The 16,223-nt window shown below is 31.6% G+C and overlaps 1 protein-coding gene across 2 annotated transcripts; it reads left to right on the top strand.

The window, feature by feature from the left end:
• Positions 1 to 9,752: 9,752 nt before the first annotated feature.
• Positions 9,753 to 12,570, top strand: LOC111023834 (WRKY transcription factor 68). 2 transcript variants are annotated; one of them, XM_022301312.2, is made up of 4 exons: positions 9,753 to 10,167; positions 10,494 to 10,640; positions 11,504 to 11,739; positions 12,057 to 12,570. In XM_022301312.2, the coding sequence occupies exons 1-4, from the start codon at positions 9,875 to 9,877 to the stop codon at positions 12,269 to 12,271; spliced, it is 891 nt and encodes a 296-aa protein (XP_022157004.1). In that variant the 5' UTR covers positions 9,753 to 9,874; the 3' UTR covers positions 12,272 to 12,570. The 2 variants fall into 2 exon arrangements, with proteins under 2 accessions (XP_022157004.1, XP_022157003.1); XM_022301311.2 differs by having other exon boundaries at positions 9,768 to 10,167; positions 12,054 to 12,570.
• The last annotated feature ends 3,653 nt before the right edge of the window (positions 12,571 to 16,223 follow it).

Genomic DNA, 16,223 nt, shown 5'->3' with positions numbered 1-16,223 from the left:
GACAAGACCATCGGAACCGCTCCGACTGGCGGTTATGGCTGTCAGGCCACCAGGTTTGTTGTCGAACCTGAGGTTGGAGTCCTCAGGTCGGTTTTATGGAACTTAGCCAAATTTCCCAAATTCTGGCCTTCAGCTCGGTTTTGGGTGCAGGTCGATCTTCTTCATTAGTTTTGTTGATCATTCTTGATGATACCGAACTGAGTTGTCAGGTCCATATGTCATTTTATATTTTTTCCTCCAACATCTATTCTAGTCTCTAAATAGCTCTAAGTTTATATTCTATTTTGGACAAATTTCAAAATGTTTATTTTCATTTCACGAAATTTAAATAATAACCCTCTTTTATTCTGGTAGTTATTTTGTCATATTAATGGTTTGACAACGAATGTATTACATGATTCCAAATATATAAGGTGACATGCTAAAGTGAGCATATAGTGGAGCCACATATGTTGACTAAATTAGCGGGTATTGGTTTAGAGACGAAAATAGATTGACATTTAAAAGTTTGAGTCTAAAATTTTAATTTTATATATTAGGAGCTAAACTAGACATTTCGAGAATTCAGGAAAATGCCAATATATAATAAATAAGTTTAAGGGCAAAAAATGAAACTTAAACCTCTTTTTCTATATCTGAAAATTTGAGTTTCTTTTTTTCTAAACTAACCTTATTTTAATTCAAGAACATGTCGGTGGAATGGAGATTCGAATCTCTAACTTTTTTATCGATAATATATATCTTAATCAGTTAAAGTTATACTCATATTTTCCATTGATGAAAAAAATCTAAATAGTTGAATTAAACTCAATATTACATCATGCCATAAGTCTACTTGATGCCTAGCAAAATTTCTTCCTAATGCACAATACATAAATTTTTAGAAATAAGAAAAGAAATAGAAAATTTTTTATGTATTATTTTTAAATCAAAACCCTAACATAAAATGAATCTCACAAAGATATATTAATACATAAGCATACATCACTCTAGCTAGAATATCTAGGGTAAAAGTAATACTAGAGAAACTTTTTGTTTAGTTGATGGGAATACGTTTTTATCAATACAGAAAATGAAATAAAACAAAAATAATAAAATACAATATAATTTTTGTCCTTTCTAGAATAAAAAAACAAAATCCCAAACGTATCCCACAAGCAATATCAGTGAAACAGTAGCATACATTAATTGCATTATCTTAAATAATTGACAATCAATGAGATATTTAAATAATCAAATCATTCATTAAAGAAAATTGTATAATATAATTTTACCATGATGAATATTTTTTTAATGTTTATGTGTGACACAGTCATTTAAAATGATTACGACGAGATAGACGAGATAGATAATGAATGAGAATAGTATCCACCGACGTAATCAAAAAATTTTCTCTCTAATCAATTTTATCTAAAATCATAATAAAATGGCTTTTCCACTAACATGATTTGATCACTATTATAATGTTTTAAAGATTGCGAAATCTTCTTTTTATTATTAATAATGTTTATTATATAGTTGCAATATCCCTTGAGAGCGTGTCATACAAGCCAACCTTAATTATATTTTATGCTCCCTTAACAGCCTGCCTAATTTCCTCTCCCATATATTTTGTATCCATTTTGGCCTTATATTCAAGATCAAATATTTGTTTTTTCATATTATTATTATTAGGTTTGAATTCAAGAGGCGCCGAATAAAATCAACGTCATCACATTGTGCATTATATTCTTATTTCAATCACGATAGTGGTATCTCGAAACTTTAGGATTTTGAATGGACGAGCTTCGTCAAAGGATTGTCCCAAACTTCATTAAATCCAAAGAAAGTCAAAAATGACCCAATCGAGATGTAAAAAAGAAAAAGGGATACTAGTCCAATTAAAGTTTATTAGAATGTTCCTCTTGTTGCTTGTTAACAAGAAGTAACAAAAATGTAATGTGTGACAAATTATTTGTTAATGTGATGAATAAAATCTTTGTGTTATTTTTTTCCACGACATGTGAGAATTTGATGGGTCATATTAAATGGAAAATATATATATAAATTTGAGCAAATCTTATAATATTGTTTTGATTTTAAAATATGGAAGAGATTAGAGCTAATTTCAAGGTAAATATATCCATTGAAATTATGTTGCTTATTAATGAGTAATGGCTAGAACATTTGATAAATTTTTTGATCAAACTATTTTCATCCAATTGATTTGAAGATTTCTTTAGAAGGGAACATTATTAATGAAATAAAGAACTTCAATGGATGAGAAAGAGAGAGAAGTTTAATTTTGTCCCATTGGGTAGGTTCCACCAAATAGTAATCTTATGGAAAAATCACTTTATTGGAATGTGTGTGAGCCTCTTGCAAATTTGAATTATATAATATAATGTACCAATACCAAGATTAAGATATAATTACTAGAACATTCAAAGTAGCTTTTTATTTTTATTTTCTTCTCTTATCCTTTGTACAAATATTTAAACTCAAATTACATTAGCCTTTCTCTTTCAAAAAGATTAAGGTATGAATTATATTTCTCGTCCTCATCAATATTTATTTTATTCATTAAAATTTCTTTTTTCTTTAATACAACGACATACGAAAATAAAAATTTGAACTTACGATTTTTGTTAACTGATTAAGCTAAGTTCAAATCGGTAAATCTTTTTTAAATTTATCAACAATGTATGGGATGAGAATTTAAATCTTTAGTCTTAACTAATGAAGTATGTTCGGAATCTATTAAAATTAAGTTTTAAGGATTTGAGAAAATTATGGTATTTTTTTATTGAGATCAAAGAAACCCTCATTAATAAAAAAAACTGGACCACTAAGAATAACATTAGAGTAATAGTGATCACACACCACACCCAAAATACATGAATACATGATTACCCTACAAGAGAGATAAATGATCGGAAATGATGTACTTGACCAATAAAACAGTTTGTTTGTTCAAAAAACGAGGAATATGAACAAATTTCAACCCATGAAACACCTTCTCTAAAGTCACAACATCTTCCACTCCGATCAACTCTACCGAAATAGAATTTTCAATTAATGGAGAAATTTTGTTTTTTATGTCACCGCTATCTTCGATTGGAGAAGAAATAAAGAAATTATGGTAAAATTTAATCCTTGATAAACTAAGCACAAATTCAGAAATCAAAACTCCTCGGCATATACTTTTTCCGTGTATTGGCAATTTGGCAGACCTTGGTGTTACGGAAAATATGAAATAAAAACAAAACAAAATAAATAAAAAGAGAAAACAAATTAAAGAAATAATTCGGTGCGGCGGCACACATAAAATGAGCTAACGAAATGATGTGTTCCCCAAAAAACGTGCCGTCGAATACGATTTCCGACAAGAACGTGGGATCGTGATGGCCGTTGATTTTGTGAGCGGATGCAACGTCAGTGATGACACGGTGGGACCCACGGACTCCACGTGTTACAATCTAGAGCCATCTCTTAACTGTCACGCGTGGAGTTGCGGATCTGATGGGGACTGGTCCACCGCAACATCATGTGGTGGTTAGACATTTTCCACGAACGGAATTAAATGTTAATTATGACAAATCTTCCAACTTAATTTTATCATTATTTACTTTTTTATTAAAATATATTTTTAACCTCTAAAAATTTTGAACATTCAATCATAAATGTCATATGATGAAAAAATGAAAGAGGGTTTTAATGGTAATTTTTATATTGTCAACCTTTACCTTAACATAATTCATATGCATCCGATTCTCACCTTTACCGAAAACAAATTTACAATTTCTTAATTTACACCATGAAAACTGAGTGAATCAAAATAATATTTAAAGATCAAATAAAAATTGTGATAAATGGTAAGTAATCAATCTATTTTTTAACTTTACCTTCTCTATAACATCATAATACCCGAATGTCAAGATTACTTCTTTAAAAGAATTACGTTTCAATTTAACTCCAAATTCAAAATATAAACTAGTATAGTCAAAGCTATTTTGAGAAATAGATGCAATTGAGTCACATTTTGAAACATATTTTAGTGGATAGATTCTTTCCCATTGAACAAATTCTCTTTTTTAAAAAACAAGAGATTTTCATCCGACTTTAAAAACTTCCCACAAATCTTCGATACAAAAAACATTTAATTGAGAATTGTATTAAAATTTTCATTTCATGTATATAATGAACTTAAATAACAAAAGCAAAAGAATCTTCACACTTACAATATCGAACTGCAATCTAAGCTTGAATCAAACTTATTTCGTAATTTAATTAAACTTCACAATCCAATCTTAATTTTACTCTGCGCTCGTGGGAAAGAAAAGAAAAGAAAAGGAAAGAAAAAAGAAAAAAGGAAAAAAAGGTGGAACATATAATCCTACAAGACAAAGACATTGCCTGAAATCCAAACAGGACACAACTTTTGCTTTTTTTGTTGGGATTTTAAAATCTCCCAAAAATAAAATAATAAATATATATATATAATTAAAGAAATAACCGACCAAGAGGTATGGGGAGAAAATTACAAGGAAAAGAGGAGACCAAATTTTAGCAGCAGCAGAAACATAGCGAGGGAACCTCTGAAAATGAAAACTCTGATCCTGTGGAGAATGAGAAGAAGTTTCTGCAGATGCTGTCAAATCAATGCCCATTTCTGTCTTTTCTCTCCACGTAAATTTATAATTAGATTAAATTACAAACTTCGCTCTCCAATTTTTTTATAATGTTTACATAGTACGTTGTTTGTAATACATAAGAATTCCGTGACCAGTTACATTTTAAGTAGATTTAAGCATAAAAATGAGATTCAATCAACTTAAATACAACTCAACTGATTAAGACATTTATTTTTAACAAAAAAACCGCATATTTGAATTCTCACCCTACATATTGTACTAAAAAAAAAATCCAAATTTAATATTTTTTGCGAGTTAGTTATGTTAGTTTGTCCACCGCACATTTCTTTTCTTGGCTACCAAAACATACGAATCCTTCAAAATTAGCTTTTATTTGCTCAAAGTGTCCCATCTAGCATGTAAAATTAGCCACATAATTTTTAAGTACGACTAGCATGCTAGGTAAGCATGTTAGTCTGAACATAATTCGGATAGATATATAAGATATCTATTACTATCTCAAAAGTCAATGGTTCGATATTTCATCTCGTAATTATTGAACTAAAAAAATACTTGATAAGTATTAAATGGGTAGAGTAAGATATATTTGATCAAGAAAAGTGAAAGTTCAAAAAATTATTAAAAGCTCCTTAAAAACCTTATTTTAAAAAATTAAGTAAAAAACTAGATAGATAAAGTATAATGAAAATAAAAATACGGAAGTCCCACTCTGGGTCGGGGTATCTTTATTCCAACCATTGTGAGAGCTCCATCAACTCCAATAATATTAAAAGTGTAAGATTTCTCTTAAAAGAAATTTAAAGTATAGAGATTAAACAAACACAATTTAAACCTTTAAAGATTAAATTTTCAATTTATTTTCGATCGATGGAGGAAAAGAAAAAGGGGGTGTTTTTTAAAATATGGGTAATGAAAAAAGGAAATAGAAAAAGAAAAAGGAGAAAAAAGAACATAATAGTTTTGAGCATGCGATGGTAACTGTAAAGAGAGGTTTTTACACGAAAGTTATGTCAGCTTGATACAACACTACACTACACGTGCATTTAATTTTAATCATTGTGCCTTCTTTTTTTTTTCTTACACCATTTCCTTCCACTAATACACTCTTTTTTCTTTTAGGTACCATTCCAAAACTTTACAAATCCATCAAATCAAATCGCTAAAAATTTATGAAATCAAATTGATTTGATTTGATGGGTTTAAAGAATGAATTTCAGCTCGTTATTTTCGTTGAACAACACATTAACATCTATAGAGTTTAAACAATGAATTATTAGAAATGCAAATAATTTCTCGAATAGATTAGAAAAGAGAAAGATTCATTGTATATAAGATTTATCCTCGCTCAAAAACATCTCTCTACGTTTTTCCTTTCTCCGTATATAAATCAATCCAAATTCCAAGATTCTTTAAATTAATAATTGACGTTTCATTTATAACAAGCTTTAATCAATTTGATATTTCCACATTATAATAATCAATTTGGTCACATACATTGAACATGGCTCTAGTATAACTAGGAATTTATACACCCATGATAATATTTACAAGTACATAAATAGTTGCATCCAAGTCATTTTATATATAAATATATTCTATCTAATTTATACTACTTTTTCCTTTTCCCATTTTGATCCATGTTTTTGGATCAGATAATGTGGGAATATATTCTATACATTACCTTATCTGTGTGCATGCATCATGGTGAGCTACAAAAACTTTTCATATTGAAAAATGGCTTCAAAAAATTATCTTTCTATATAACAAAATTAAATTTGTTTTAGGAATATGTTTGTATTGATCTAAAAAGTTCTTCAATACAGAGTTTGCACAATAATTTGACTATTTTGTTTATAGTCTCTATTTGTCAAATTTTACTCTAAATTGTAAATTTATCAAATTGGACCATAAAATTGGATAAATAATACAATTTTTTAACCTTATAGAGTCAGATGAATTGGAAAATAGATCCAATTGTAATTTTTTTTAATATCTGTGAGCATCTAGACCAGCTTGTGTGTCTCGACTAATCAAGTTGCAATTTTAGTTCCATTCTTTAACATAAACTTCAATTTGGTTTTCATACATTTTAAAAGCGTTCAAATATTGTCTTTATGTTTTATAGTTAAAATCTACTAGATATTTATACGATAATAACATTTATTAGTTTATGTGATTTTTGTTAGAGTGTAACAACAAATAACTTGTCACGTTGCTGTTGAAAAAAAAAGAGTTTAAATTGTCACATTTAATCAAATATCCAAAATGGTAATAAAACTTTGGATAGAAACAAAATTAAAATTAAATAAAAATAAAAATAAATATATTCTCTTTGTAGGTCGCTTTTAAGTGTGAACTTAATTTTTTTTTCTTTTTGAATACATAGTGTGAACATAATTTGAAAGCACAGAATAATGGGTTTCTATGGAACCAAAAAAGAAATTAATTAAATTCTTTTTAGAGGGAAGAAAATGCACAGAAAATTCAGAAAGTAAAGTGAAAAAGGAGAGGGGGAAGAAATTACCACATATTAATTGATATCCCGCACGTGCGAGGTCTTCAGGTTCAGCCGTTAGTATCGCACGTGTAAATAGCAAGAGAAAAACGTGTTCACACTTCTGATCCCGGCCGGTTGCCGGTCATGGAATTCATATTTACTTTTCACCCCGTTGGTTAAGATCCTAATCTTTTTATCTATAAATTATAACTTTTAGGTTTATTTATCATTTTAATTTCAATTGAGTCGGTGTAATTTTAATATTTTAATTTAATCCTTATATTTTGGTTGAATGAATCTGAGAAAATACCTCTACTATTATTGACTGCAAATAATTTTCTTAGATGATGTTGATGTCGAAATCCAGCAGTGTTATTACGTGTCTCGTAGAAGATGACATATGTAACGTATTCGGTTGTACATAATCAGTAAGATTGAACTCAACAGATTAATGCACTTTAGAGTGTAAGTCACTTTCAGTTCTCATGAGACAAAAGGAGAGCTTCAGGATTGGTACGAAATTGCATACCTTGAGAGAGGTCTTGATTCCTCTTTTTATTAAGTTGTAATGTGAAAAATGGTACTCGAGAGATCAGAACCATATTATTGGAAGTAGGATTTTACACCCAACTTCCAAGATTCACTGACACTGTCAGATGAGACGTTTGCTAAATGTCAGTCAACGACTTTCCTGTTGGGCGTGCTCTTTTCCAGACTTTAGAAGACGATCTGAGATATTTTTTTATAGAGATTTGTTAAAATTTTGCACTTCATCTAGAAAAGCTCTTACTAAACCTAACTCTAGATTTAGTGGAGAATTTGTCCACGTATGCTGATTGTTTTTCACCCTATAACACATGACATGTATCGTTAGACGTGGTAGAGTGAAAGAGTGCTTCCCTATAAAATTTATAAAAGGACTAAGATAGTTAATTGTGTTAAGTTAGAGTATGAGAGTTGAACCGGTAAATTTACCGGATAAGTTAAATTAACTAAAATTCAATTACATCTACCATCATAATATAATTAACCAATTCAATCTTCAAAAATATTTTAAATTAAACATCATATCATAATTGCTCAAATCTCGAGAAAATTTGCTACACTTAGAAAAATTGTTCACATTCAGTAATATGAAAGATATGCTAACATAAACATATGTAAAATAACTTTATTTGCGAATTCCTCCCGCTCACATGTGATGCAATACTCTAAAAAAATGAGGTGGTAATATAAATGTTTTAGAAGATTTAACATGAAAATAATTTAACCTCCTAACGATCAAAATCCATATCTCTACCTCCATTCCTATTATCCAAAAAAAAAAAAGGGAAAAAAAATCTCAAAACCATAGAAGATGTTTAAGCCCGAAATCACTGAGCTCGAATGTAACGTGGATCGAAACGTTCAGGATGAACTATGGCCAACGGTCCAACACCTTCCCAGAACACTCTAGAGACCTGCAAGACAAAGTTAGCTAGCACTCCGACGTGCTAGTTAGTTCTAGTCCGAGCTAACTTGCCGAGTCTATCTAGGATTGCGTACCTTGCATTTAAGGCAAGAGTTTCTATTTATAGAAACTGGGCCCGACAGGAATTCTGACACACGCTAAAATCGCTGTGTGTTGTCGGGTACGGAAGAGACATTGTTACGGACTTCGTCTCAGGTCGGCTTGGCACCATAGGTCCTACCCTATCTGCCGACCTGAGTACTTTGGAGTCAATTTCTATGTTTCGTCTGCGTGTTCGTCTAACTCACCTTTTGGATCATGACACGTGACAGGCCGGGATTCGCATCCAACAAAATTAAATTTAATAAAATGAGAATTTATCCCATTTTTTGTAATAATGTTTCAAAGAGCAGTGTTGAGATGGATTAATTGATTTTATTTATAGGTTAAATTTTTTTGACTCCTAAATTTTTAAGTTAGGTCAGTTACAACCTTGAATTTTAATGTTACTAAGGTTTTAATTTTGCATTTAATAGACATCTCAAGTGTCTAGATAAACTCAAGCCTCCGAATTTGAGTTTAATAGATCTCTTTTAACACGGAAGGAAGAATTTAAAAACTTTTGTTGTATTATGATATTTGATTCATTTTGATTCTTGTTTCAAAGTATTCATTATAGTCTTTGTATTACGAAAACTAAACGATTTTAACACAAATTTTATAAATAATTGAGACTCTTTAATACAAAATTATTGCTATATTTCAAAAAATTTAATAAGGGATCAATTGCCATATTAAAGTTATGATAATAAAAAGTGAGATCAAAATAAAAATGAATTGGACAAAAATTGTCCCTTCTAAAATTATGAGGACAAAAATAAATATTTTAAAAGTTAAAAAATTAAAATAAACAAAATATAATATACACCTAAAAATACATAATTCATAATGAAACAAAATCAAAATTAACACGAAGAAAATAGTAGTAATAATAATAATAAAAGCAACCCTTATAAAATAAGAATAAAATAAAATAGTAGAAAAGATATGGACGTGGCCCGTGGGTGGGAAGAGAGAGAGAGAAATAGTGAGAAAATTGGGGGGCATTAAAATTTTCACCGACTATGCCTCGTCCGTACGAACCGGTGACCTACAAATTCCGGTCATTTCATTTCCCCCATTTTCCTCTCTCTCTCTCTTCTACTTTTCTCTCACCTCTGGTTTTTTTCTCACACACAAATCCAACCAATAACTTATAAGCATAAGCAGGAGCAGCAGCAGCAGAGCTCAGCTATGGAGAAGATGAAGGAAGAGCTTATAAAGATGGAGGATACAAGCACCAGCGGCGGCGGCGGCGGCGGTGGAGGTTTCCCATTTTCCGATCACAGTTTGTTGGATTTCTCCGACGCCCAAAAATGCCCTCTGGGTTTCATGGAGCTTCTTGGTCTCGATTATCACGCCGACTACTCGGAAGTCCTGAATCCGCCGGCGACGCCCAACTCCTCCTCCGTCTCCTCCGCCTCCAGTGACGCCGCCGCCGCCGCCGCCGACCAAGATGACCCACCTCACCAAAATCCCTCAAAACAGTAATAATTTGAATTTTTTTCTTTCTCCTTTTTCCTCTTTTCTTTTATTTTGAGAAAAAATAAAAACTCTCCCGTTTTCGTCTTGATCAGATCCATTCGGCAGATGGGTTTTTCTTTTCCTTTCAAAATGATAGATACGTTTGGACTAAATTTACTGTAATCCGTCAACTTAAGCTCTTAGATCAACGATGATTGAACCCGTAACTCAAATTCTCCAATGTCACTTTGATTTTGAGATAATTATTAAATTTTACCATGGTATCAAAGCAATTAATTTGTTATAACTTGTTCTGAGATTAATTTGGTGTTGTTTTGATGATGATAAGATTGAAGGTGAGTAAGAAGAAGAAGGAGAAGAGAGAGAAAGAGGCAAGATTTGCGTTCATGACGAAGAGTGAAGTTGATCATCTTGAAGATGGGTATCGATGGAGAAAGTATGGCCAAAAAGCTGTCAAAAACAGCCCTTTTCCTAGGTTTGTATCATTTTCAACAACTCTCTTTTTGCTTTTCTTTTCCGTTCTTCTACCCTAAATTATTTTAAAATGCTCCAATTTTATGGTTAGGGTTTTTTCTGTTAAAATGGGGATGAAATTGTAACATGTTAATCAGGCCATTTGGTAACGTTGTGTTCCTCGTTTTCAATTTTTGGTAATGTCCCGTTCTTCGTTTCCAATTTTCTAAAGAAATTTTGTTTATAGAAACTTCGGATGACTGTGTTTTTGTTTCTTCTCTTTTGTAAATATTTTTAATAACTTATAGAAACTTCGGATAACAATTCAGATAAATTTCTTCTTTCTTTATTCTATTTTCAATTTATTCCAAAATATAAATAAAGATATTATTTTATCATATTTAAATTTAGGGATATTGTGACCCTGAAATTAATTTTCTTTATTAAAAAGAAAGAATATAAACAAAAAAAATAGAAACATTACCCCTAAGTTTTAGCTTAAAATTTGATTGAAGAAAAATTAAAAAACTTAAAAGTGTTTTACCTTCCTACTTAGTTACCACTATTTTCCCTCTTTTCCATTCCTCATTTAGTTATGAATTTTTTTACCTATTAACAAGCATCTAAGTTTTAAAGATGTTTGTAGAGGGCGACAGACAAAAATTACGACTTTTATTTTAACCAAAAGGGAATTTTTATGACAGTTTTAAAGATTAAGGATTAGAACAACTTTTTGAAACGATTGTACCAACTCTTTAGCTATAAGAGACGTTTTGTATAATTTAATCTTCTTTTTCCAAAGAAGAAGATTGAATCTTGATGGGTTTTTAATGATTCCACTATGTATTTTTTTGGTTGAATTTTCTCTCTCTTCATTCTCTTTAGGAGCTATTATCGTTGCACCAGTGCAGCCTGCAATGTAAAGAAAAGAGTCGAACGATCCTTCGCGGATCCAACCATTGTGGTGACCACCTACGAAGGCCAACACACCCACCCGAGCCCGGTCCTCACGCGCTCCGCCCTCGCTGCTGCCATTCCTCCACACTCCGCCATCGCGTCGGGACAAGGGTGCGCTGGCATTGCTACCATGCCATTGCTCAAAGCTAGCAACAACACTAATGGTATGTTTATTTGAATAACTGTCCTAACTAATAAGAATTTGTTTTTATGTTGACCACCGTTGAAAAATTGACAGCTGGTCCTCCCGACTGTTAAGGATACCACATTGATAAAAGAAGAGACTTAACAATGGTTTATAATAGACATGAGCTACTCCTCTCATTGCCAATTGGTCTTGAGCCCACAAGCTCAAACTAGCATAAGAGGCACCATCTTGAGGGGCATGTTAAGGATCCCACATTGAATATTAATAGGGACCTATATATTTTCCTTAAAAAAAATTGACAAAATCTTATACTTTTTTGATTCCAAACAGAAGATAACATCCCGACAATGTCATATTTTCAAAATCCCGCCTTCTTCACCACCCAACACATGACTGTCGATCACAACCGCAACTTCACCGCTGCAGCTGCAAACCCCGCCGGAATCCTACCGGAGAGACGATTCTGCAACTCAAAAAATACTGCTTTTCTTGCAGACCATGGGCTGCTTCAAGATGTTGTTCCTCCCCACATGCTGCAACAAGAGTAAAAGAAAACAAAATATATATATATATATATATATATAATTATATATAGAGAGATATAAATATATATTAGTTTCAGTTAAAACAGTTGGTGTTTAGTCTGATTTTTAACTCAGATAACTGACTTCTGTTGTTTTGTTCATAGGAGAAGTTAGAAGAAAGAGGGAAAAAAACCATTAATGATTATGTAGTTAATTAAAATTTTATATTGGTGAGAAAAATGGATGATGATCTCATTTTTGTGAGAAAACCCATTGATTTTCATATGCAAAAATTATGATTAGGTAATCGTACCATTATGTTCTTTTTTTCTTGCTGATGAGAGAGAGAGAAGATCGTGTGACAGTAGAGAGAGAAAGTGGGTTTGGCCTATATCTTTGTTTTCTTGCATAGGCAGAATATGCTTCGAAACAAAAATGGATGTCAAATTGCAAGTTCTTTGTATAAGGAAGGTTAGATTGATAGATTTATTCAACTTTGAGGAATTTTCTATGGTATAAGCTAAATTATTGGCCATAAAAGTTTAGAAATTAAATAGTTGCACGTTTTTATTTTTTGTTTTTTGTTTTAAAAATCTATGGTTATTTTTTCACCAATTATTATATGTTTAGAAACATCTTTGACCATTCTTAATTATCCAAATTTTACAAATAAAAATAAGTTTAGTTTTTAAAATTTGACTTGAATTTTTTTTTTATAAAATAAAAGCAGGTAACAAAATATTTAAAAAAAAAACATAGGTAGAGTGTAGTATTTAGTAGTGTAATTTTAATAAAATAATTATCAAACGATGCATAAATAGTTATATACTAAAATTTAGAAATTCGGTCACTATTTTAACCTAAAAGGATAATATGAAAAGGGTTCGGTATTGATAATGAACGTGGCGTTGGGGTGAAATAGAAGAAAGAATATGTGTATTTGTGTGTACAGCTATTGGCTGATAGAGGCTTGTCACTTTTAATGCCTTAGTTTACAAGCATTGCAAGATCATCTTTTTCTTTTCTTTTTTTTTTTTTGTGTTTTTTTAGGGTTTGGTTCATTGAATGATGGAGACATGAGAATATGCAAACATAATGGATGGAGAGAGAGGGAGAGGGTTTGATCAAACTTAAAGAGTTTGGATTTTGGAAGTAGCCGGAGGGAAAAGAAAAAAAGTGCGATTGGAAATTTAACAGCTCTATTATTGTTTGTGAAAAATATATGCATACGTACATATATGTATCTTTTTGCTACATTTTTCTCTTCTTCGTGTTAAGATTTTAACGGTGGTTAACCAAAAATGAGTGTTGACCAGTCAACACCCGAGTACGTCGGTTGTTTTGGAGCGTAGGATAGGTTTTGGTTTGGGGTGAGATTGCGCCATGTTTGGAAATTGGGATTTGGGATTTGGGGCATTGCCATGCAAATACAAATGCAAGAAAGGGGGGAATATTTCAAAACTCACCAAAGATATTTTTCATTTATTAATGAGCCTACATTTTCTTTTTACTACTAATTTTTTAGATCATAAGGTAACTCTAGCATTTACAATATATTCACAATTCACAAACACTTGTAAAGTCCTTCCTTCTATTCTAAATATACATGTACACGTTACTAAATAATAGATATAGAGTTTAAACCATATATCAATATTTTTCCGATTTTTGAAACTTTTAAAACGTTCATTTTAGTTTTTAAACTTTTGTATCTATTCCGTTTTAGTACGTAAACTTTAAAATATTTGTTTTAGTTCCTAAGCTTTAAAATATGATCATTTTGACTCAGTGTAGCATATTGGGAATATATAACAGGGTCCTATAAATGAGATATTAGGTAAACGAATATTAGGTGAGAAAACAATAGCAAAAATCAAAATTAGAACTTTTTGAAATTTCATGGATTAAAATAGACATTTTGAATATTCAACCGCCAAAATGATTATTTTTTAAAACTTGAATAACTATATTAGACATTTTGAAACTTGAATGTTGTTGAATATTTATTTTAATTTTACATCTCCACTTGACACCATCTACCCACACCGCTACCTTCGTCGGACTGTCGCTACCGTTCGTCGGACCGCCGCTGCCAAGTAAGGTAAAATCAATCTCATGTGATTTTGACCTTAAGTAATAACTAATAAGAATAATTATATTACTAATTTACTACTAATCTTCAATTTCATATATTTATCATAATAAATTTATTTTTATTTATAGGTACCAGGAGCGATTCAACCACAAGTAGAAAGAATACGGATGTTGAGCGATCTGATATGCCTCCCCCACCGACACCGGCACCGGCACTGGCACCAACACCGTCCCAAACTCCTACTACTGACGATAATACAGTTTCAGCGACAAGGAAGAGGAAACATGCGTCTATGGTATGAGATCATTTTACTAAGTGTTCTGATTCTGAATATAGTGATGATGATCCACATGCTAGATGTAATTATTTTGGTATGGTATATGCATGTCACACTAGGAGAAATGGGACAGGGACAATGAAAGTGCATCTTGACTACTATTGCAAAAAAAAAATCTTTATCAAAGTAAGAAAAATAGGGCAGATGCAACTCAAACCAAGTTGGTATTTAAGAATAAAGATACTTCAAGTTCAGGGGAGCATTCCAATTCAACGCTTAATTGTGAGATTTTCTCTATTGAGAGTGCTCGAAGACTAATTGCTGAGATGATTATAATTGATGAATTGTCTTTTAAATTTGTGGAGAGTGAAAGATTTAGGAGGTTTGTGCGAGGGACTTTGTGCTTGGTAGAACCAAAATTTGTTCTTCCTTCTCGAATTACCATTGCTAGAGATATTTTAGGTATATATGCTAGTACGAAACAAAGTTTGAAGGACACTTTTGTGGAACAAGGGTATAGGGTCTCACTTAGGACCGATACTTGGACATCAATTCAGAATATTAATTATATGGTTCTGACTGCACACTTCATTGATAATAATTGGAATTTGCATAAAAGAATTATTAATTTTTCTCAGGTCGAGAATCATAAATGAGAGACTATAGGAAGGGAAGTTGAGAAATGTTTGAAGCAGTGGGGGATTGAAAAGGTTTTGACATTGACAGTTGATAACGCTTCATCAAATGATACCGCCATTGCCTATCTAGTTAAGCGTTTTAATCATGGGTTGGTGTTGAAGGGTGACTTCTTACATGTGAGGTGTTGTGCACATATCTTGAATTTGATTGTATGTGATGGAATAAAAGATGTGCATGAGTCGGTTGCTAGAATTCGAAATGCTGTTAGGTTTGTTAGATCTTCTCCTGCTCGACTTAGTAAATTTAAGAAGTGTATTGAAGAGGAGAACATAATATTCCAACTCGATGGAACTCTACATATTTGATGCTTGATGCAGCTGAAAAGTTTGAAAAGGCATTTGAGAGGTTAGAAGACTATGACACGACATACATGAGTGAGGATAAACCGGTTAAAAAAGATTGGGAAGTTGCTCGGATATTTATCAAATTCTTATCTGTATTTTATGAAGTGACGTGTAGGCTTTCAGGGTCTCTTTATGTTACTTCCAATATTGTCTTCCATGAAATTAGTGTTATTCAAAATTGCATAAGATAGTATTCACGTGAGAGTGAAAATGACAATGCACTTCTTCGTGAAATGGCGGCGAAAATGCAAAGCAAATATGATAAGTATTGGGGGAGTAGTGAAAAATCGAATAACTTATTGTATGTTGCTTTTGTTTTAGACCCTCGTTATAAGATGAAATCTTTGGTTTACTGTTTGAATCAATTATTAGGGGGTGATGTGGCAAGTGTCATAGTGAGGAAGGTGGAAGATGTTTTGAGAGGATTATTTAATGAATATAGCTTGTCTGCTACAAGGAGTAGTTCATCTTCTTTGTTTGCTTCAAGGAGTAGTTCGTCATGTTTGTCCGCTTCAGATGCTTTTCGTTGTATTGATGACATGGATGATGATACTCAAAGTG

The sequence above is a fragment of the Momordica charantia genome, assembly GCF_013281855.1.
Source record: "Momordica charantia cultivar OHB3-1 chromosome 8 unlocalized genomic scaffold, Mcharantia_2.0 BLBB01000008.1, whole genome shotgun sequence".
NCBI lineage: Eukaryota > Viridiplantae > Streptophyta > Magnoliopsida > Cucurbitales > Cucurbitaceae > Momordica > Momordica charantia.
This window is presented reverse-complemented; position numbering and strand designations above follow the sequence as displayed.